The 23983-nt window shown below is 43.1% G+C and overlaps 1 protein-coding gene across 6 annotated transcripts in view; it reads right to left on the bottom strand.

Annotated features, from left to right (window-relative positions):
- ADAMTSL1 (ADAMTS like 1) overlaps nucleotides 1–23983 on the bottom strand; it is an 858582-nt gene that overhangs the window by 24892 nt on the left and 809707 nt on the right. For all 6 annotated transcript variants that reach the window (XM_070589758.1, XM_070589759.1, XM_070589760.1 and 3 more), the window contains 3 exons: nucleotides 6123–6335; nucleotides 4357–4537; nucleotides 935–1142 (listed from right to left, as the gene is read on the bottom strand). In XM_070589758.1, the coding sequence (XP_070445859.1) occupies nucleotides 935–1142; nucleotides 4357–4537; nucleotides 6123–6335 (602 nt within the window). The remainder of the gene's footprint in view (nucleotides 1–934; nucleotides 1143–4356; nucleotides 4538–6122; nucleotides 6336–23983) is intronic.

Here is a 23983-nt window from a genome sequence, read left to right as displayed (position 1 = left end):
CTGGTGGGTGCTTGGTCCCACCTGGCCCAGAAATGATGTGAGAACAATGGTGAGGCCACTCAGGCTCCCTGCCCCGGCTCCTGGCATCATGGGTCTGTCATTGGTCAGGTTTGCTCTTCACCACAGAGAATCTTCAGTTTGTGTTGATCTTTCAAGTGACAACGTAACATAAAATTTCCTCTCCAAATGGAGTCATTGTGGTTCCTCCCTATATCTAGAAGAGGCCCCATTCCTACTTGGGTCAGATGAGCTCCCATGTCTGCTGTCTGTTGAGCCAACCTGGGACATTTTTGGTTAACTGCTGGCGGAGAATCGAGAAAGGAATTGGTGGTTTCAAAGTGATCCAGCCAGGCTTCAACTCTTCTTGGCTTGGAGCAGTGGCTCTCTACCCTGGCTGCACATCAGACTCACCTGGGGAGTTTCTGAAACTTGCTCATGCTTGGATCTCACCCCAGAGCAACTGACTTAGAATCTCTGGGAGGTACAGCTTGGACACTGGTCTTTTAAAGAAGCTTCTCCAGTGGTTCTAACTGTGCAACCCAGTTGAGAACCCCTGGCCCGGAAGGATGCTGCAGCCCCCAGATGGATCTCATCAGAGCTTTGCATCCTCAGCCCCAGCATCGCCAGTGAGGAGAGCCGGCCTTACAGACAGTGAGAAGAAGGGGTTGCTGAGGGTCTGATGATCATCTGAGAATGGGAAGGGAGGGAAGGAAATCAAAAGGAAGTGTAATGGGTGTGGGAGGCAATGTTAGTGTTAGAGAAGAACAATCTGATCTGGGCTTTAGGAAGGACAGTGGGCGGGGTTAGCTGATTGACAGGATGTGAAAGTGTGAAAGGTTGGTCATCACTGAGGAGGTGGCAGTGGTGGCATTTTACTTCCTACTGTGGCAGGGTCCACACCTTTAGATTTACCTTTCAGATAAAACCCTCTCACCTGGCCCCAGCTGGAAAAGGCCCACTCCACACAGAGCTGTTGGTTACAGGCCTGGGTGTCCACTGGCCGTTTGGCGAGCTGGGTACACATGTCATTGGACACGGGAGTGGAGATCCCAGAGGCTTTCAGCTTCTGGCAGGTCACTCGGCGGGTCTGGACACCTCCCCCACAGCTCCGGGTACAGGCGGACCAGGAGGTCACCATCCACCTGCAGAGAGGAAGAGGCGTCAGGGCAGCCGCAAAGGTTAGGCCTTGGGGAGGGGCACGGGGCCGCATATGCCCAGACAGGTGCCTTCCACAGCCACCTGTGCTCACCACACAGCTGCTAATTTGGGGACTGCAGCCCTTTTCACAGTACATACATGGCGTGGTAGGCTGAAAATGGTCCCCCGAGGATATCTACGTCAAATCCCTGGAATATTACTGTATTTGGACAAAGGGTCTTTGCAGGTATAAGTAAGGATTTTGAGATGATATTATCCTGCATTATCTGGGTAGGCCTCAAATGCCATGACAAGTGTCCTTATAAGAGAGAGGCAGAGGGAGTTTCGACACAAACACAGAAGAGGGACAGTGTGACCACAGAGGCAGAGGTTGGAGTGATACAGCCACAAGCCAAGGGACACCTAGAGCCACCAGAAGCTGCAAGGGCCAAGGAAGAGATTCTCGCCTAGCACTCTTGGAGGGGTGCTGCCCACTGACCTGGATTTTAGACTGCCGGCCTCCAAAACTGGGAGAGGATAAATTTCTGTTGTTTTAGGCCATCACGTTTGCGGTAATGTGTTACGGTAGCCATAGAAACAAATACCCTTTGGAAATTGACTAAAAAGCTGCACCTTGAAAGAATGTTCTGAAGATCAGTTGCCTCAGCTTGACATTGGCCCAAAAAGCAGTGAGCATGCAGATGGAACACCCTGGGGAGACAGTCCTTAATTATACTGTGCTGTGGGTCTGGTGCTCCCTAAAGGCACCCAAGCGTGTGGCAGAGAAGGGACAGTCTCTGAGGAAAGTCAGATCCAAGCCTGTGTTGCCTCTGACCCAGGGGGCAGTCTGGGTCTCACTTAAGCCAGTGTTTTGTCTGCTAGGACTCACAGTATTCTCTACCTCGCCTTCACCCGTGGCTCATTTGATGGTGTTGAATCCCCCCGCAACAGGTGAAGTTCCCTCCAGCTTTCTGGAGCAATTGCCCACCTCCAGGCAACATAGGCCATAGGTCTTCTAGGTAACTCTTAGAGGGCTGCCTTCGTGGTGAAAGTAGTTGTGCTCAGAATGTTTGCTTCCAACTACAATTTAGATCCTCAGAAGTGAGACTGACAAAGACTGTGACAAATGGCTTGTCCCATAAAGCCAGGCCGCACGCTAGGAGTCACTGTGAAATCCCTGGTCCATAGACAAACATGTAGGGGTTCTCTTTGCATGTCTGCACCCTGGGATAATTCTCAAAGAGGAGACAGTTGGGGGAAAATAGTAAGGAAAGACTTGGTGCTTTTCAGCCATTTCATTCAATATGGAAAAAAACATTCATTAGTTTTTTTTTTCTTGAGGAAGATTAGCCCTGAGCTAACATCTGCTGCCAAACCTCCTCTTTTTGCTGAGGAAATAGGCCCTAAGCTAACATCTCTGCCCATCTTCCTCTACTTTGTACTTGGAACGCCTACCACAGCATGGCTTGACAAGCAGTGTGTAGGTCCGAGCCCAGGATCCGCACCGATGAACCCTGGGCTGCCGAAGTGGAGCTCATGAACTATACACCACTGTGCCACTAGGCTGGCCCCAAACATTCATTAGTTTTATTGCCTGAGAAAAAACTTACCTAAATGAAATGGTTCAAACAGTGACTTGGGTCAAAGCAGGACTTCCCAGTACTATTCAAAAAGATGACCAGGGTGATGTTTGTATGCAAAGAAGGCTGCTAAGGTGCCCAAGAAGCCTGATGGGGAAAGCAGCCAAAGGTGGGCCTGTGGCCACTTCCAAGTGCAGTGACATCACGTCAGCTCTCAGGAGAGGCGAGGAGTAGGGACGGGGAGCAATTCCACTTGACTTCTTTAGTTTGACGGAACTTCCCTGCTCTGTTTGCCCCTGAGAGAGGGCCGTGTGCAGATATCCAACCCACAGGAGCACAGCCACTTAGGAAGCAGCCATGAGGTGTTTTAAAGCTCCTGGGAGCACTGAAACCCAAGGAGACGCAGCCATTATTTCATTTGCAGAAGTAAATGAGGCTGATTGACTCCGACCATCCCCACAGCAAATCGAAAAGTTGCTGGCATGTCCAAGACCTCTTCTTCATTTCACATAACTTGGCAAGGGCAGTCTTCCAGCCTCCTATATCCCTGGTGAGTGTCAGGCCTGCGTTTCAATCAACTTTTATTTCCAAATATACATTTCAGCAATTTTTCAGGAGCTGGGGTGGGGGGTTGAGAAAGGAGAGGTAGGGCTGTGTTACAGTTCAGGCAGGGTATAAAAGGACATTAATCATCCCCGTGGAAACCTTCCCGTCAGCAAGTCCAACTGCTGATGTTAATGAGCGTGTTTCATGTTTCATTGAGTCTCTCCTGGTTTCAGCTGCTCCTTATGACTCAGCTGGCAGAACACAAAGCTGTTGGCTGAGTGGTGGATGAAAGTCCCACAGATAGGTAGTAGGGGGCATTGCAGGGCTCAGCCAAGTCTCCCCAGGCTCAGGGCACCATGGCGGTGCCAACTCAAAGCCCATCCATTATCCCTTCAGCTACTGCCTGAAGACTGGGGCAGGGGTGCTCAGCGGGACTCACAGCTTCTCAAGGCTCGAGGAAGAGACTGTGGGTGTCATTCTGGGCTACGTAAGGGACCCAAATGCAGAGAATGTATATCCAAAATTGAGGCAACTATAGGAAATGGAGATTTATTTCAACTTTAGCAGGATGCAACCTTTGTAGAAGAGAAGAGGATAAGATTTCCTCAACTAAACTGGAGTGTTGATGAGCACAGGTAAAGTTAGAAGAAAGGGGAGGAGTTGGCGTATAGGCCAGTAAGCCCTAGCCCCTGAGCACGTCAACTGCAAACACATTTCTTCTCTCACAAATGAACCAGAGAGCCTGCAACTGCAGGATGCGAGCCATCTCTTGCCATGGCCTGAGATGCTCCTGCTCCCTGAATAGACCCTCTCAGGCACTTGGGAGGCCCGGGCAGCCTTTCGCTGGTGGAGTGGTGAGAGAACAAACAGAACCGAGGGAGAAGGCTCATTCTGGGGATGTTTTCTGCATGGTGGAGAGGCCTGACAAGCCAGTGCCTATGGAGAAGAACAGCTCCCTATAAGGCAGGCCCCCTTGCCTGCACTCAGTGTCTGTCCCTGCACAGGGCTAGCCAAAGGCTGGTCATCAACTTGGCTGAAGTCAGCGCCCATCCTTGGGGACGGGGAGGCCTAAGCCAGCATCTGGCACACTCACCGAGAAGGGCAGTCTCTCCGATTGCAGGCGATGGGCTGCACAGCGGGGCGCACCTTCCCTGCACAGTGAGCGGGGCTGACCTCTGTGCTATTCAGGAGACACCTCAGGCGTGGCTGCTGAACCCCCCTGTTACCACAGGAGGCTGAGCATGTTGCCAGTCTGTCCACAGACCACCAGTAATCTGTCACAGGAGGAGGATGAGAGGTGAAAGAGAGCATTAAATGCCTACGTTTTGTATTCCTTCTGAGGTGGGCATGAGGAGCTGTTATGAATGGGGCTCTTGCCCTCAGTGGGCTCCATTCCCAACCTATCTAGGCAAGTCATGTAGTCTCCAGGAGCCTCAGCTGGCTCATCCATAAAATGAACCCAACAGCCCTCACCTCATCAAGTTATTGTGAGGCCTGGATCCAACAGAAGTCAAGGGCCTCACCCTGTACCTGGCACACAGACAGTACTTCATCAGTGGCCGAAGCTCTTAGGATTTTTCAACATAGTTTAAAAATAACAGTTCCTAAAGTACTTTTCTTTCCTATTGGTTCACCAAAAAGTCACTTTATTTTTCAGAGATATAAAAATATCAGAGATACTTAGCAATCATGTTTAAGAGTGCAGATTCAAATTAGACTTTGTAAATATTACAAAAACCAACCTATCCAGAGAGGACTCATTTACATGAGGCACTGATGTCAGCAAGAAAGACAATTTCTTTGCATTTTCTATTTGGGGGTCTGGGACTCACTGGTAGGAAAGGTGTTAAAAATAACAATAGGTTGGTAAATTGTGAGGGCTTATTTGCAAAGTTGTGTATTACGAATCTTGTAGATAGGCACTGGCTTCTGGTTTTCAGCAGAGAATGACTGGCTGGCAAGAAAATGGAACATTCACTTTCCCGTCTGGAAAGTCAAATGTCAGGGGAGGGTGTTTAAGAGGAAAACCCATGTGCTCAGAAGAATCTCCCTCCTTATGGGCTATATTGGCACAAAAGTCTGTCCCTTCCCACAGAATCCTCCATTTTAGGATACATGCAGTAGAATTTTGCTCTCCCTAAAATATTACACACAGGCCACAGGTAGAACCAGCCTATGCAAAACTCTAAAGCCTCACTTAGCTTCTGTCACAAGGCCAGTTTGATCTTCTTTCCCCCCGTTTTGGGCTCATTCACAACTCTCTCTTGGTACAGCCAATGCCAGGCCCCACCCAAGGGCTCTCTGACCTGCTCGTTTTCCTGGAAGGTTCATGTATGAGCCATACAGGCTTCTTGGTCTGTTCTCTAACAGGGCCACAGGAAAGGGGCCTGGAAAGCACTCAGCACGTGATTCCTGGACTCTCCAGGGCAGGAGGCAATAACCAAGTGGTTCAGATCAAGAGAGATTTTTTAATCAAACCTACAGAGAAAACGTGCATTTCCTTCACAGGCTACTTTGTGCAAGTGTGTATGTGATCTTTACTAGTTAAACCAGCTTAAAGGAAACACATTTGACTTTGACATATAGTGGTATTTCCTCGGTCCTGAGTGGCAGCCAAGTTATGATCAGAAAGACCAGTTTATGATGGCAGCACTGACTTTTCCAGGTTCTGCTGGGATGGGGCCTGGTGGCTCTTCTGAAGGGCCTCATTGCATGGAAACATGGTTCAGCTTCAGTTTTTATGCTCTAGGAACCATGGGGGATGAGAAATCACTTTGTTCTACTAGAGAATTAGCTTCCCAAGGAGACTCTCTTGTTCAAGAAAGAAGCCTGGCACCCAAAGCCTGAAGGGTTTCTTACCTTGGATCACTAAAGAGGCCTTCTGCACGAGCGTTCCTGCCTCATTCTGAGCAAGGCAGCTGAATTCGCCTTGAGACCCGCCACTAAGATTTGCAACCTGGAGAATCTGTCCAGCTGCCAGGATATGATGCGTCAGTCCTGTGACAGAGGCAACTGGCTGACCACCATGGAACCAGGTGATATTGGGGGTAGGGTGACCTTTGATGGGGCAACCTAGAAGGAGAGGAGAAGAGAAGTAAGCCATTCATTAAGGCCAAAAGGACACATTCCTGATGAGTCACTTTAGTGTTTCAGCAGCTCTAGAGGCCATACATACAATGGGCCTTCCGCATGGCATTTTTTCTTATGCTTCCCACTCCTAAGCAAACAGGAGATGTTTTTATTCTCTGGGATTCTGCGAGGGTGACTATTATTCATTCAAGTAAGTAAAAATTCTTGGAGGACAGAAAGGTGCCTATTTCTAAGTCCTTGTACTAACTTTTAAAAAAATGAAGCAATTAATATTCACCCATTGAATATTTTTTCAGGCTAATTAGTTCCTACACCAATTTTATACTGAAAGAAATCACTTCTTCAGATACAATGAATTGGAAAAAAAAATACATACTATATAATTATAGTTAAAAATCAAACTTCAGTTGGCAAAAGTCTAATATCTGCCTCCATTTTACTCTTTATGTGACTTTCAAGCCAAAATTTATCAACAGAGACTAGGAAAACAATTTGAAACCCTGACCTCATTTTTCTATAAGTCAAGAACTTTGGCTTTCTGACAACTCTTACCAAGCCTGCGTTGGACATTTACAATATTACGTTTATCTGCATAGTCATTGAACATACTTTCACATATTAAGATTCCAAAATATTAACCTGAGATATTGTGTCTACGCAAGCTTTTGTAGCATAGAATTAGTACAATAAACATTACAATTGTGAGAGGAAACTCATTTTCTCTAAATTCAGAGTACTTCTGAATTTGCTGTTGTGTCCCTGGCAACTTAGCTTCCACAGATGAAAATTTATTTGGAAGTTTAAAACACATGTTAAATCATTCAAAATTAAAGATAATGGGGGTTTCACCTCAGTTCAGTTAAAAATGATCGATTTCATGCCTGTTGTTCTGGGGACAGTTAAGAGAGTTAAGATTATTTTTCCTCTTGCAAGGAGAGCCTAGCTGGCATAGGATTAAAAAAAAAGCACACTAATTAAACTGAGATGTAAGGCAGAAAATGATGACATGCCACCTGCATGGATGTGTGTGCCTATAGGTCTGCACAGAGAAGGGATTTTCTAATGTTGGCTTGTCTTCTATTCTGGGGGCAACACTGTTAGAATTTGCAGAGGATGCAGTTAACACAGGAAAGGCCCTGAGAGGTCATCTAGCCCATCTCCAGAGGAGGAAACTGAGGCCCAGAGATGTGAAGAGACCGTCTTAAGATCATGTGAAAGTCTTTCTGGTTTCTTGCCTTGTGTTCTTTCCTCCATACCTGCCACTTGTTCAGCTGGGCACCAGCAATTTACCTAGCTGCCTTGTTACCTCCTTTCTTTGTCTGCTTATTTCTTTCATCTGCTTGCCTTTTTTTGTTTTTACATTTTCACTGTAATTGTGTACAATGAAGGGGTTGGAGCAGACTACTTTGAAGAAGGGCCTGGAAAAGTAATGCTAAAATTGACTATAGGAAGCGCAGTATGGGGTATAGTGTTACAGGACTCAATTCTGCACTCCTCCTTGTATTGACTCACTTTGCCATGTAACTTTGTAGTGCCCTCTCATGATAAGTGGGCTGTACTTCCCCACCTCCTGACTTTGGGTGTGGTTATGTGACTACTTTGGCCCATGAGTCAGATGTTACAATAACAATGAACAATCTGAAAATAAATTAAGAAAACAATTCCACTTACAATAGTATCAAAAAGAATAAAATACTTAAGAATAAACCTAACCAAGGAGGTGAAAGACTTGTATCCTGAAAACTACAAAATGTTACTAAAAGAAATTAAAACATAAATAAATGGGAAGATATCCCATGTTCATGGATTGGAAGACTTAATATTGTTAAGATGTCAGTACTCCCCAAAGTGAACTATAGATTTAATTCAATCCCTATAAAAAACCCCAATGACCACCCTTTTGTTTGCACAAAAAGAAAGATCCATCCTAAAATTCATATGGAATCTCAAGAGACACTGAATAACCAAAACAATCTTGAAAAAGAAGAACAAAGTTGGAAGTTTCACACTTCCTGATTTCAAAACTTATCACAAAGCTACAGTCATTGAAACAGTATGGTACTAGAATAAAGACAGACATACAGACCAATGGCGTAGAACAGAGAGCCCAGAAATACACTCTTGCCTATGTTGTCAAATTATTTTCAACATGGATGCCAAGAGCATTCAATGGGGAAAGGATAGTCTTTGGTGCTGGGAAAACTAGATATCCACATGCAAAAAACTGAAGTTGGGTCCTTACCTTACATCATATACAAATATTAAGTCAAAATGGATCAAAGATGTAAGCATAGGAGTTAAAAGTATAAAACTCTTAGAAGAAAATATAGGGCAGAAGCTTTATGATATTAGATTTGCCAGTGGTTTCTTAGATATAATACTAAAAGCACAGACAGTGAAAGAAAAAATAGATAAATTGGACATTATCAAACTTGAAAGCTTTTGTGCATTGAAGGATACTATCACCAGAGTCAAAAGGCAACCCACACAATGGGAGAAAATATTTGCAAATCATCTACCTAGTAAGGGATTAATGTTCAGAATATATAAAGAATTCCTAAAACTCAACAACAAACACAAACAGCCAAATTAAAAAATGGGCAAAAGACTTGAATAGACATTTCTCCAAAGATATACAAATGGCTAATAAACACATGGAAAGATGTTCAACATCACTAATTGTAATGGAAATGCAAATCAAAACCACAGTGAGTTACCATTTCATATCTATTAGGATCATTATTTAAAAAAACCCCAAAGACAGAAAATAACAAGTAGATGTTGGCATAGATGTGGAGAAATTAGAACTCTTGTGCACAGCTGGTGAGAATGTAAAATGGTGCTGCTGCTATGGAAAACAGTATGGTGATTCCTCAAAAAATTAAACATCGAATTACCATATGATCTAGCAATTCCACTTCTGGGTATATACGCAAAGGAATTGAGAGCAGGGGCTTGAACAGCTATTTGTACACCAGTGTTCATAACAGCATTATTCACAATAGCCAAAAGGTCAAAACAACCCAAATGTCCATCAATGGATGGATGGATGAACAAAATGTGGTGTGTATATATATATATATATATATATATATATATATATATATATATATGTATATATGATAGAATATTATTCAGCCTTAAAAAGGAATGAAATTCTGATATATGTGACAATATGGTGAACCTTGGAAACATTAAGTAAAAGAAGCCAGACATGAAAGGACATATTTTGTATGATTCCACTTACATGAGGTACCTAGTGTAGTCAAATTCATAGAGACAGAAACTAGAATAGTGATTATAAAGGGGCTGGGGGAAGAGGGGTATGGGGAATTATTATTTAATGGGCACAGTTTGAGTTTGGGATGATGAAAAGTTCTGGAGATGGGAAGCGTGATGGTTGAACAACAATGAGAATGTAATTAATGCCACCGAACTGTACACTTAAAAATGGTGAAAACAGTAAATTTTATGTTATGTGCATTTTACCACAATAAAAGAAATGAGGCAGATGTGCTGGCACACCAGTTCCAAATCTGGACCTCAAGAGACCATGTGAGTTTGTGCTTGTGTTCTTGTGCCTTTGCCATCACGAGTGGAAGAACATGCCTGGACTGGCTTGATGATCCCAAGAGGAGGATGAGAGAAATGTGGAGAGCAGCCAAGTTACCCCAGCCAAACTCAGTGTAGATCAGCTGAACTAACTAAGATCAGTAAGAATAAATGATTTTATTTTAAGCCACTGAGTCTTGGGTTTTAAAAATCTAGCTTCTTTTTTTTTTGTGGTGATAGTTAACTGATAGACTTAGAGAGAAGGGGCTTCCAGCAATGCTCCTTGGCCTATGAATCCAAGGCTTAGGATAGGCAGCGTTTCTACCTGTGTGCTGACTCAGCGCTCACCTGACCTGTATATTCTTATTCAGACACTCAGGAGAAGCAGGCTCCCTGCATGGCATCTAGGCATCTATATGTTATGAAGTCCATGGTAGCGTCAGTGTACTCAATATGAACTGGGGGTGGGAATGGCTTGGGGAGAGGTGTATAGAAATAAGTCCACTGGGGATCTCCTGGGATCAGTAGCACCCACCCCCTCCAGTCTCAAGTGTAGTCTAGAGTCAGATGCTGATTTCATTTTCTAATAAAAAGCAGGAAAACTCTATGTTTATTTAGGCAAATAGCATGATTTGAAAAGTGAAGCTTGAAACATGCACAGCTTTTCAGACTGACAAACAGGCAAATCTATATCTCCCTGTCACATCTGCTTTGAAGGAAAAAAAAGGTGCCATATGCTGTTGAGATGCTGGCTCCATGAATCATTCTGTTTGGTCAGTGGGGGCATAGCCCTGGTGAGGCTGACTAGATTCTGAGTTAATAAATATGAACCTTGCTGTTCCCAAGGAAACAGGAGGTATTTGGCCAAGGAATCTCTCATATTTAGCCCTAATCTTCATTTTTCCAGCTCCATTAGGACTGATTTTCTGAGAGATTATTTAGGCAGAAAAAGGAGCAGTAGCAGCCTCAGGCTGTTTTCTATGGCTGATGAAGTTACTTATCTGGGAGCCAGAAATCTTAGTCAGCTAAATAAAAGGTGCATTTGCATAACAATTACATTCAAAATCCTCCCTCCTTCTTGGAATCAGAGGCCAGAGTGAGCAGCCAGGACACCTCTCTTGGCCCATCTGGGTCTTGGACACATTCCCAGGCCTTCCAGCTTGGTGTTACTAATGGGAATGAGAATGGGGCAGAGTTCCTTCCAAGGTCAGGCATGAGGGCTGCCATGGATGTGGAGTTCTGGAAATTCAACTCGAGAAAGATCCATGAGGAACAGCAACCAAGACAAATGTCTTTGAGCAGCTGCCTTCCTAGTAATGCCTCTCATTCTGAAACCTATCAGGATGAAGACCAGTTTTGTAGAAAGTTTTAAAAAGAAAAGCAATTTTGTTACTTTCAAATGCAGTTACACAGATTCCTGACTCTCAAAGAGAACTGTAGATTTTGACAGGGTTCTTTGGGGCCAGCCTGGTGGCATAGTGGTTAAGTTTGTGCACTGTGCTTCAGCAGCCTTGTATTCGCAGGTTCAGATCCTGGGTGTGCACCTGGCCCCGCTCGTCAAGCCACACTGGCAGCATCCCACATAAAATAGAGGAAGATTGGTGCAGATGTTAGCTCAGGGCCAATCTTCCTCACACACACACACACAAATGGCTTCAGTTTTCTAATCTGTAAATGAGAGCTTTGACTTAGTCAATGGTTTTTGAATTGATGTTCCCTGAGGCCCTAAGGGTCTACAGAGGGGAGGGGAACTTGAGAGAGAATCTGCATAGGTGGGGCTTTGGGGCTTCCATCACCATTTCAATCACTGAAGAATTACATATTGGGTTTTTGTATAAGAAGCTTCCACCATTGGTAATCACTAAATTAGATGATTTTTTTTTTTTTAAGGAAAGTTAAGCCCTGAGCTAACATCTGCCATCAATCCTCCTCTTTTTTGCTGAGGAAGACTGGGCCTGAGCTAACATCCATGCCCGTCTTCTTCTACTTTATATGTGGGACGCCTACCACAGCATGGCTTGACAAGCAGTGCATAGATCCACACCCGGGATCTGAACTGGCGAATCCTGGGCCACCAAAGTGGAACGTGAGAACTTAACTGCTGCGCCACTGGGCTGGCCCCTAAATTAGATGATTTTTAAGGTGCTTTTAGGTTCCAAGATTTCTCAACATTTCAAACTCATCATCCTCACCCCTCTTCTTCCTTCCCCCGGTAGCCAAGTGCCAAGGGCAAAAATAGATCTATTCAATCTATGTTGCTTGGATCAATGTGTAGTGAAATTGAACTATGCCAATGAAGGGTTCATGGAAGAAATGTTATATATGGAGGTTATTTAGGATTTAGATAAGCAGAGACTGGGGATAGAGAGTAGGAAGGGGAGGGCAATCTAGAACAAGTGTGAGCAAAGGTGCAAAGATGAGAAAACTGGTGGTGTGGCTGGGAGAAAAGGCTAGTTGACTTGACCAGAATATAGAGAACATAGATGAGGCTGGCATGGTGGGTGGGAGTTGCAATGGGGAGGGTCTTGATGGTCAGTATCCAGTCTTTTGGGAGCCCAAAACCCTGCAGGTTTCTGAAGAGAGTGAGTGATATGATCTAGGTTGGTTTTAGAAGGATCATTAAGGTGGTTCTTTGCGAGATGCACTGGCTTGAGAGAAAGGAGAGTCTAGAATATCTGTTCAGATGTGGCAAGAAATAAGACATATTTGCAAAGGTAGCTCTGACAGGATGTGAGGAGGAGAGGGATGGAGACAAAGAGGAGAAGCTAAAGATATTGGAACACGAGTGGGACTATTAACAGAAATAGGTAAGTCAGGAAGAGAAGCTATTCCTTATTCCCACCCCTGGAGATGAATAAGTTTAGTTTTAAGAATATTGACTTTAAAGGTTGTTATGGAACCACAGCCTAGAAAAGTCCATCAAGATGATGAAGATAAAAATGGAAGTTAAGTCAGAGATAAGAAATGGAGACAGATTTGGGGAACCAGTCTCATAGATGTGTGTGGAAGAAGTCGTCAATGAAAAGAGATCAGGCCTCAGGACAAAAAGTGGGAGAATTATAGCATTTAGTGATTGAAGGAGGAAGAGGAGGTATTAAAGGATTCTGAGAAGAAATGGTCTGAGAGATAGGAGGGAAATTGAAACCATGTGATATCATGGAAATCCAGAAAGTAGAGAGATTAAAGAAACAAGTTGTTGGCAAGTAAGTGATTAGTAAAAATTTGTGGAATGATTGAATGGTTTCACTTGTGTATGAGAATAACTGACCAAACATATTTTCCCCACAATCCCCTCACCCCCTGCTCAGGTAATAGGTAAAGTTCATTCTAACTCAAGTTGGAATGATCAAGAATTCCAAGTTAACAGAATCAAACATAAAAGTGTCTGTATGATCAAAAAATCCCATTCAATGCTATATATCCATTTCTTTATCTAATTTAAGAGAGAACTTACCCCTGGGTCTTGAATCTTTAGTAGTGGACCAATAATTGGGTTATTAAGAAGACAAAGAATTAAAGAAGTAGGTGAATGGGAATTCTTCAAATATTGCAAAACAGGAACAGAGCACACATTGACCAGAAATCTTTTAAAATAACTTGACTGGGGATTCTAGCTTCCAGTAATGGTGACTAGCTTGGTTGGACTAACCTTCCTGCAGATAACAATCATAAAATCTAAATTTCAAAAAATAAAACAAACCCCCCAAACCATGAAACAACAACTCTTTGAAAGCACTGAGTGACCAAAAGCAATGGCAGAAACAGAAGGGGGTGGGGGGCTCTATCCTAGAAACTCAAGAACTTCAACAGATGTGATTTGCTAGCTTGTAACTTTTTGCTGCAGGAAATTCCTCAATGCCATGTGGCTCAGGGAGCTGGAAAACTTATAATTTTATTGGCTTGAGATGTCAGAGGACAGAGTGTGGGGGCTGTTAGAACAATTGGTAAATTAAGAGGGGAAATCCTGGAAGAATTATAGAGATGCTAAGCCTCAAAATCTGCATAAATCCTGCCCAAATTCTTAGTAGGTAAACCTCAGGGGACCCAGCAAAAGAGCAGCAGCTATAAGTTGAAAGAACAGAGTGGAGAGTTCACTTGGTGCCTACTGCAGGGAAGACAGAGGCTGGAATTTGAGTCCAGCCAAGTTAACTGCCTGTTAGAACAAGAATAAACACTCTTCAGAGGAACATAACAGAATCCAAAGTTGCTGCAATATATATTTATATTGTTCAGTATACAATCAAAAACAACTAGACAAGAAGAAATCCGACCCATTCTCAAGAGAAATAGCAGTTTCTCTCCGGACTGTAGCAACCTTGAGATGAAAATGTTTCAGTGAGTGGACACTGACTTTAAAGTGACTATTATATACACATGTTAAAGAACTTAAAGGAAAATATATGCATAATAAACAAACAGATAGAGTTTCTCAATAGAGAAGTAGAAACTATAAAGACAAATTCCAGAGCTGAAAATTACAAAGAAATGAAATGAAAAATTCACCAGATGGGTTTAGTGGAAAATTGGAGATGGCAGGAGAAACAGTTAGTAAACTTGAAGATAGTTCAGCAGAAACTATCCAATGTGAAGAACAGTGAGAGAAAGGACTGAAGGAAAATAAACAGAGCCTCACAGACCTGTGGGAAAATATTAAAAATTCTAACGTATATGTCATTGGAGTTCCAGAAGGACAGAAAAAATGAGACACGAAAAATATTGGAAAAAATAAAACCCCCAAACCTCCCAAATTGTGGAAAACCATAGGTTCCAGGAAGGTTAACAAAGTGCCTAGGCACATCATAATCAAACTGTTGAAATTAATAACGAAAAATCTTGAAAGCTATGATGGAGTAATAAGGACTAGATTTGCTCTCTTGCTATAAATAACTAGAAAACAGGACAAAAATGTGTGAAATGACAGTTTTCAGACATTAGACAACAGACAGAAGAGGACTGTGACCCCTGAAAGAAGGGAAACAGATTAAGTGAGCCTTATGAATTCCCTTGCTTCCTGCCTGGAGGCACATTCTGAACTGCAAAGCAGGAGGATGTATTAGGTTTCAGGGTTGCCATAACAAAGTACCACAAGCTGGGTGACTTAACAAACAGAAATTTATTGCTTCACAGGTCTGGAGGCTAGAAGTCTGGAGGCTAGGAGATCAAAGTGTGAGCAGTGTTAGTTCCTTCTGAGGGCTGTGAGGGATAATCTTTTCCCTCCCTCTCCCCTAGCTTGTGGTGGTTTGCTGACAATCTTTGGTGTTCCTTGGCTTGTAGATGCACCACTCCAATCTCTGCTTTCATGTTCACGTGGAGTTCTGCCTTGAATGAGTGTCTCTGTGTTCTAATTTCCCCTTTTTGTAAGGACACGAGGCCTACTAAGGCCTACCTAGCTTACCTCCTAAGATTCGGGCCCACCCTAATGACATCATCTTAACTCGACCATCTGCAAAGACCCTATTTCCCAATAAGCTCACATTCACTGAGCTACCGAGAGTTACTGAGAGTTAGGAATTTCAGTCTCCTTTGGGGGGAACACAATTCAACCCCAAACAGAGGACTATCCCAAACAGAGCACAGCAGTCTGGATGAACTGATGAGAGAGTTCAGAGGCTGAGGCAGCTGGAAATTGTTGAGGAGAATTTGGGAGATGAGAGTGCCACATAGAAAAAGAGCTCCAGACATCTGCAGAAACTCATCTGAGTCTTTGCTCAATTGAAGATGTGACACATACAGTGAAACCGTACAAGGCTGAGCAAAGACCAACACAGGGAGCTGTGTGCTTAATATTTCTCAAAGCTCAATTAAGCTGGAAAACCTTCAAGTTCTGACCAGCCTAAGTGGAACATCCTCGCTGATCACCTGGGGCACCCTGTGGAGACTCCCTAAGTAAAGGCTACTCTAGAACTGCCCCAATCAAGCTTAAAAACAAGCCTCAAAAAGATCAAATTAAACTTTAAGTAACTTAACTGCTTAACAGAAGAAAATCCAACAATCTCTAGAAGAAGACAACAAAATCCAGATACTTAATGATACTAAATTTACACCATTTAGCATTCAAACAAATATTACTTGATAAGTCAAGAAGCAGGAAAATGTGACCCATAACCAAGACGAAAATCAGTCAATGGAAATATCTAGAAATAACAGGGATGATGAAATTGGTAGACAAGGATATAAAAACAGGATATTAAAATTATGTTAAGTATTTAGAGGAAAACATGCACATAGTAAGGAAGAAAATGGAAGTTTAAAACGGATCAAAGAACTTCTAGAAATGGAACATTTTATGAAATGAAAAATTCACTAGATAGGATTTATAGAAGATTAAACACTGTAGAAAAAAGATTTGTGAAACTGAAGCTGTAGTAATAGAAATTAGCCAGAGTGAAGCAAAGAGAGAAAAAAGACTGAAAAAAAGTATTGAGTGGTCAAACATATGTTGGACAAGGATACAGCTACGTGGGTATATCTGTCAAAAAATGTACAGTTAAGGTTTGTGCATTTTAATGTATGTAAATTTTACATAAAAGAATAAGTAGGGAGTGGGTAGGAAATAGTTTGAAGTACAAAAGAAATAGGAATGGCAGAATGTTGTTTATTGAAGCTGGTGACAAGTGCATGGGGGTTCATTATGCTGTTCTATTTACTTTGCATATATGTGAAATTATCCAATAATAAAAAGGACAAAACATGTTTGCATTGTCTAAATCACTGATCATCAGGAATGACTCGGTGTTCAAAGAGTTGCTTTTCACATATTCTGTTTATTCAGCTCTATGCTTTTTCTATTCAGTTTTAACAAGGTTAAGAAAAATTGCTGTTCCAGGCTCTATTTGCAGATGCTTCCTCAACTATTTTATAATCTGCTCAACTTATAAATTCCTGCTGGTAGGTTCACCTTCATTCATTCAGTTCTGTTGAAATCAGAGATCACTTTCATTTATACTTCTGTCACCCTTCATTCCAACAACTTTAGTTTGGTTGTTCTGTTATGGCAGAAACTCCTAATTATCCCCTCATATCCATCCTCTCCTTCTTAGAGTGAAAGAGCCCCTGAATTTTAGTTAGGTACATAGCTTCCTGGAATAGAGATGTTTCCCATCCCCGCTTGCAATAATGTGTGGACCATGTGATTATATTCAGTGAAATGAGAGGGGAAATGATGTGTATGCTTCCTGGGACATGTCTTTAAAAGAAAAGAACTTCCTGTTCTTCCCTCTTCGTCCATCCTGCTAATGAGAACATGTATGTGGAGGAAACCATCCTGGCCTAGGTGGCAATACTCCGGGATGTAAGAGCAATAGGAGTATAAAACAATTTTTCCTGGGTCCCTAGATGATATGGTAGGTTGCCAGCCCATGCCTGGAATGTCTTCCTCTGGACTGCTCTGTGAGACAGGAATACACTCCTGCCTTGTTGACTGTTATTTTGGGTCCTTGTTATAGACTGATGAGTGTATTTTCTAACCATGACAATCCTAAATGTTCATTCCTTGCTGAGGCAGTGTCCAAATGCCATATAGGTTATTGTATATTCCTTCATACCTGGATGGTGACCATAGAGAACATATACTTCTAATGAGTGTGACTACTCATTTTGGATTGAAAATGCTCTTAGGAAAGTCTACTTTCACCGGTAAAAAGTAAAGACCAAAATAAACTAATTATAACTAAAGTAAATGACCAAAATTGCTAGTCATCTGCCTTTTCCATTGCTAATCTGTCTTTCAATGCGTTTAACTGAATCATAGCTTATTCTCCTTAAAAACTTACTTTGTACTCAGAATTGGTATCCTCAGCATACATGTAGTGCAGGCCCCTGTGCTTTTATGTACGTATTTATGTGCATGTCTCTATGTGTACACAGCGGTCTCTGAGGTTTGCTTGCAGCAATAGTCAAAATAAGGAATCTAACATGAATTCCCATTGTGCATGTTCCCAGTGAATAATTATCCATGTTTCACCGCTAATGAGAAAACCTGGCTTGTAACAGGGGTTCCTTTCTGTCACGGACATTTCTCATTTGTTAAAGTACAAGCAGTATCAGTCATGATTTGAAGCTGAGCAATCTCTCTGTATGCCATTTACAAGGACACCCAAACCATGTGCTAACGTATTCCACACTTCTACACGGGGCCAAATAAGGAACCACTCCCCCGCCCCATGTTCTTCAATGAGGAGGTTAAAAGGGTTTCATGCAGGGGCTAGCATCTCTTTTTCTGTTTCCCTCCCAGCTACACGAATGTAGACCATTTCCATCCTCCCAACCTCAACGCCTACCTAGGAAATGGTCCATCAGCAGGGAATGACCATGCTCCCTCGGCTCAGACCTCAGTTATTACAGGTCTTGAGTTGGTTAGGTGTCTGAGGAGGAAGCAGTGCTTGGGAAGGCTGCCTAGCTAATGAGAGTTTTGGCAGCAGAAAGCCTCTCCCTATCAACCCTTCTTAACCAGTGAAAGAAAATATTGCCTTTAGGCCGCCTTTTCTAGGTCCACTGTGGCTCCAAACTGAGCCCAAGCCAGGTGTGATTCATATACGTGTGAGAGTTTTGCCTCCTAGTTTCATCTACTTTTTTTTTTTTACACGTTAACTGGAGAGTGATAAAAGTTTAGAATTGGGCAGATGTGCACAATAAGAAAATCAAATTATATAGGCAATTGCATCCTCTGGGAGTCAGTTTAGCTGTAACCTGCCACTAGTTGACATCCCTGATTAAGTCAAATTGACCTCACTGACTTTCTTCACCTTTGTCTCCTATTTCATGTTGGTTTCCGTAACTAAAATAGCCTCACTCAGGGAAACAACCTGATTCAACCCATGAGGGAAACATGGGAGGAGAACTGGGAGGCTTGACGGCCCTGCTTCCACTTCCCTGAACCCTCTGGAAGACGCTGACTCACCTTCGAGATGGTGGGATACGGCTGCCTTTCCGGCACCTGTCTAGAAAGAGGCTCTGACCTCATGATGGTCATTACTCAGTGGATATTTTTGTTGAATTGAAAGGCTGAAAATCAGCAGGATTTCTGGTCTGCTAACAGCTAGGCAAGCAGCTTGATTTGTGGGCTTCTTCACAGGACAGATCAAGCCAACTGCCCATCACCTGAGGAAGCCACACATCCAGAGTTCATCTTCATGAGTTCTTAGCCTTAATGAGCAGAAGCCAAGAGTTCACAGAGCATAGTCTCCCTCCTCTCCTCCCTTTCCGGCCAAAAGCTCAGAAAAAGGCAGCTGAGCTTGATACACTGATTATACAGAGCAAACAATGAAAACGGACAGAAGGAGCTTTCATTCAAACCAAGGAAGAATGGTTTGAAAATGGGGATACACCATCTTAAAGAAGAGGAGAAATAAGTCGTCCTCCGGAGGGTTTCTCTTCTTTAACTGCTATCTCAAGGAAAAGAAAGCGTGGCAGATTAGGACACGCTGTGTAAAAATATTAAAGACGTGGCACTATTACTTCATGAGCTGGCTCCAGGCCTGTCAGCATTTCCATTATAATCCTGTATTTTTCACGGAGTTAAAACTTACTATAAAAATGATGTGTGCTGGGATGAAACTTGGCACTTGGTATAGTCAGGCTGGGAGTCCTTTCCTTAATTTAATTTTACAAAACTGGAAAACACTCACTCAGCCATTTAAAATTTATGGAGGGATCTCCATCCCGCGCGTGGTATATGGTGTGTACCGGCCTCACTCTAAGGCTGCGGGGTGACTGGATGAAAGGGAAGCTGCCTCGCTGCCTTTTCTGGCTCCCTCTCCTTTCAGGTTTGGTGTCCCCTGGGGTGACAGAGATGATATCTAAAGCAGCATAGAATGAATGGGAACTGGCACCAGGCAGCAGGCTGAGAGACATGATTAATTCATATCGGAAAAAACTCAGTTCCTTAGCTCCCCATTTGTCAGCTGGACCCCAGAAGGCTGTGGGAGAAGACACGCAACTTCAATTTTCACTCCGATTTCTGGGACCTCCCAAAAAGCTGGTCAAATAACCAGGCCAAGACTATTCCCATGTACGTTTGCCCAAAGAAAACTAACTTTAAAACATTCCTGGAAAAAAGGAACTATACAAGCCCATTTTCCACTCCCCAAATGTCTTTGTACCCCTAGGGCAAGCTGTGGGTTTCCATTGGCAGGGGGTATGCTAATGTCTCCACGCTCCCGGGCATCTGCTCGAAGAACTTGATATATTTCTCAGCACGAAAAGTAGCTCCATCCAGATTTATGACTTGATTAAGGCCTTGCCTTCTCCAAAATGATTGGGTTATTGCTTGGTTACTGCCTTCATCCATAACCTTAGGACCTGGTTACAGCTCTCTTACAGGTAAGGAAGGTAAGATGCCACTTATGATGTCCATGCATACACAGTCTTGGCTATGAAAATATGATAGCCTTGTTGAAGTTAGAGTTTGGCAGTCTGAACAACAAGCTTATCCAGGGTTGACTGGGCCACCTCAGGGGGAGGGGGGGCTCTAGGAAATTGGTCCAATTGCTTTAAATTCACAGTAGTGTTGACTGGGATTGAAGCGATCTCAAGTGGATAATACACCGAGTTCCCAAGCGTCCTTCTCTGCCAGCAGGCTCTTGGCATAAAACACACCTTTAAAAACACATCAGCATTTTTTTTTAAGTTTCAGATTTCTGGGTTTATAAGTCCCTGGTTGACTCTACCCTCAGGCTGCTGGCAGGTGCTACCTGGCCAGCAGGAGGGAAGACTGGGATGACCCCAGAGGAGGCCCGGCTGCAGGCTGCCTGGAGCTAAGGAAGGAGGTTCAAGCCACAGAGGAGATAGCCTTTTAATGAAGCCCAGAGTGTGGATCATACTTGGGCCATATCATAGTTTTGAGGAAGGTCCCAAGTCAGAACTCCCCTCTCTGTGTACGTATGTTTATCAGTTACACCCAGCGAGTCTAGATTCTGTAAAGAATAAGACTGACGTTTCACATTTGGTCCAAAATGGGACAACATTTCCGGACTTTCAAGAAGTGCTCTGTAATAATCAAGGTGCTACTGCTGTAAGAAGAAAACGACAGTTTCAGAGTCAAAGTCGTGGACTCTATTCTCTTCCCTTGAGTAACAGAGCTGTCCTCACCCCCTCACTCCAGCCAATGGAGAGGCGAGTTAGAAAATATCCAGATTAGGCTGGGGAAAAAAACAAAGCCAGCAGCTGCTCTGAGCCAACATGCCTTCATGAACTCAGCCTAGCTTTGGCTCTGTTTATGGGCCAGAGCCTTTGCAAAAGAAATAAAAACCCACACACGCAAAAAAAAAAAAAAAAAAAAAAAAGAGCCTTCGCTCACAGCCCTATACACACCCCATTTCAGTTCTCTTCTGCTGAACCAAAGCCACAGAACAGCAGTGGATATGAAGAATGGCTAATATTCATAGCAGGTATCCTGAGAGGCCTCACAGGGGCATGCCGCAGAGTTCAGCGGCAAGTCACAGGAAGAGCAACTGCTGACGAGGAATTCCAGAGCGAGCAGTAGGGGTGGAGCTGCCGGGGAGCATGAAGACCTTCCCTGAATTTATTATTCCCATATAAGTCTCCTGGGTCTCAAGGCTCCAGAAACTTCTCAACAAAGTAAAGAAAATAAAAAACAATGTGACTGAAACGAATAAGGGGGAGAGTTAAGCTGGTGAGCTGAAGTAAGGAGGTGAGCCGTGTAGAGGGAGAACGAAGAGTGAGGAGAGGTGGTCGGTGGTGAGTGTAAGGATGCTGCTGGCTAACTTCTGAGGGGGGATAATCTGTTCTGGCACGTGATGTCTGGCCTTTCACAGCAAGCCTGAAGAGTATGTGGTTTGTAAAGGGCCCATAAATAGAGGTGTCCTATCAAGAGGAGATCAGAAACCTACAACCTGCCCGGAAAGGCCACTGCAGCAATGTGACATGCATTCAAAGAGCAGAGAGCAGTTGTTCAAATGCCTGCTCTTTGTCTTGCCACGTACATTTCTGGTATTGATTTGTTCTGGATCCTAATCCTCTGTGCGTTTGGTTCCCAGGTCTGCCTCAGTCCTAGATATTCCAAAGACCCCCTTGGAGCATTTAGTGGGCTCCCTGAAAGCTTAAGGGAGAGGAAGTAGGTTCAGATCCCCGGGCCCGATTCTGACCTTTGAAAGAATCACCTGGACTTAGAGCCTTAAAACCAATGCAGTCTCCTTAAGACACCTGGGAATCCGGGCAATCTAGCCCTGGCTGAGGCAGAGCGCGTGGTGTTCTGCTGGAAACAGACAACTTCTTGATTGAATTCATTCTTTTTGGGTTTTCCTGTTCTCCAAGGACTCACATCAGGTGAAGGCAGAGGTTTAGAATGGAAAAGCATTTTGACACAGGGACGTTTACCTAATCTCTGTGCAACTGATGGAAGGAGAACTAATGTTCCCACTGAGCTTCTCAAAGGCCTTCCAAGGTCAGCAGAGAGGTGAAAGCCTAAAGGTCCAGGCTTGGGCAGAGCAAGGACACACTGTGGGGGAGAGGTTGTGCCTGTTATTTGATAACCCCATTGGGCACCTACATTCACATCAAAATGTGCAATTAGCATTCCACTAGAGTTTTGCTCCTAGAGATTTCTAAAGAGCAAGGCTGGGAAATTCCAGAAAATAGAGAAGGAAACAACTTTTTCCTATAGTAATGAGACTTTTTCCCTCTAAAATGCATTTCTGGATTATGAGTTTGGAGGGGTGGCATGAAAGAAAAGTATTTACAATGTGCTCACATACTGCTATCTGACTTTGTCAAAATAACTTCTTAAAAACTAAGCAGTAGATTTTTGTCACTGTTGTTGGCAAGAAAGTCTAGAGCAGGAGTTGGCGAACTTTTTTTGTGAAAGGCCACAGAGGAAATCTTTTAGACTGTGTGGCCATATAGTCTCTGTCACAATTACTCAACTCTGCCATTGTATGTTGAAAGCAGTCATAGGCAATAGGTAAATGAAATGGGAATAAAATGGTTGTCACTGTGTCCAAGTAAAAATTTTTTTACAATTAGGTGGTAGTCTAGACGTGGCCCAAGGGCCAACCCCTGTTCTGGGGTATGAGATCATTAGAATTTCTGTACACTGAGAACATACACTGTAGTAAAACCACTAAATGCCTCTGCAAATTTATTTTTACCTCCAAAGACAACTGCCATTTTCACAAGAGAAGGAAGATGAATTCAATATCTTCTTTGCTAAAATAACAGGCTCAACTTGTTTTAAAAAACACCAATGTATGTTGATTATAAATGAGAAGTTCATTAAAATAAAACAATCCTTACCACTATGAATGTTTTTGCAAATCACACATATGTACATATATCACTGGACAGGTTGATAAATCTTGGGTAGTCTGCTTGTCAATAAATGTAGATCTTACAGCATCCTTTTAAATTGCTGCCTTAGATTTTGTATAGGGATGTATCAGAACTTTGGTTTAATCAATTCTCTATAGATAATTACATTGTTTCCAACTTTTCACTTATATAAACTATGGTATATTGACTTTCCTAGTCCATACATCTCTGTATCCAAATATCTCCTTGGGTTACAGCATTGAAGTGGCATTGCAGGGTCAAGACATATCATTTAAAAGTATTTGTACACATTCCCAAATTGCCCTCCAGAAATGTTATAGTAATTTATGTTTTGGGCAACAATGCATGCTAGTACATGTTAACCAATCCTCGGATATTGTGGTTGCTAGGCAGAATAATGACCCCTCAAAGATATCCACATCTTAATCCCTAAAACCTACAAATATCTTCGCTTACATGGTAAAAGAAACTCCAGATGTGATTAAGAAAGGATCTTGAGATGGAAGATTATCCTGGATTATCCAGGTAGGCCCAATGTAATCACAAAGGTCCCCACAACAGGGAGAATCAAAGGTCAGAATCAGAGAGAGATGTGAAGAAGATGCTAGCTATTGGTCTTGAAGATAGAAGAAGGGCCAAAGAATGTTAGGCGGCTTCTTGATTCTGGAAAAGGCAAGGAAATGAATTTCCCCCTAGAGAATCCAGAAGGAACACAGCTCGGCCAACCTTGGCTTTAGCACAATAAGACTCATTTCAGACTTCCGACCTCCACAACTGTAAGAGAATACATC

This window comes from Equus przewalskii, chromosome 22, assembly GCF_037783145.1.
Source record: "Equus przewalskii isolate Varuska chromosome 22, EquPr2, whole genome shotgun sequence".
NCBI lineage: Eukaryota > Metazoa > Chordata > Mammalia > Perissodactyla > Equidae > Equus > Equus przewalskii.
Note: the sequence above shows the minus strand (reverse complement) of the source record. Positions and strands in the feature narration are given on the sequence as shown.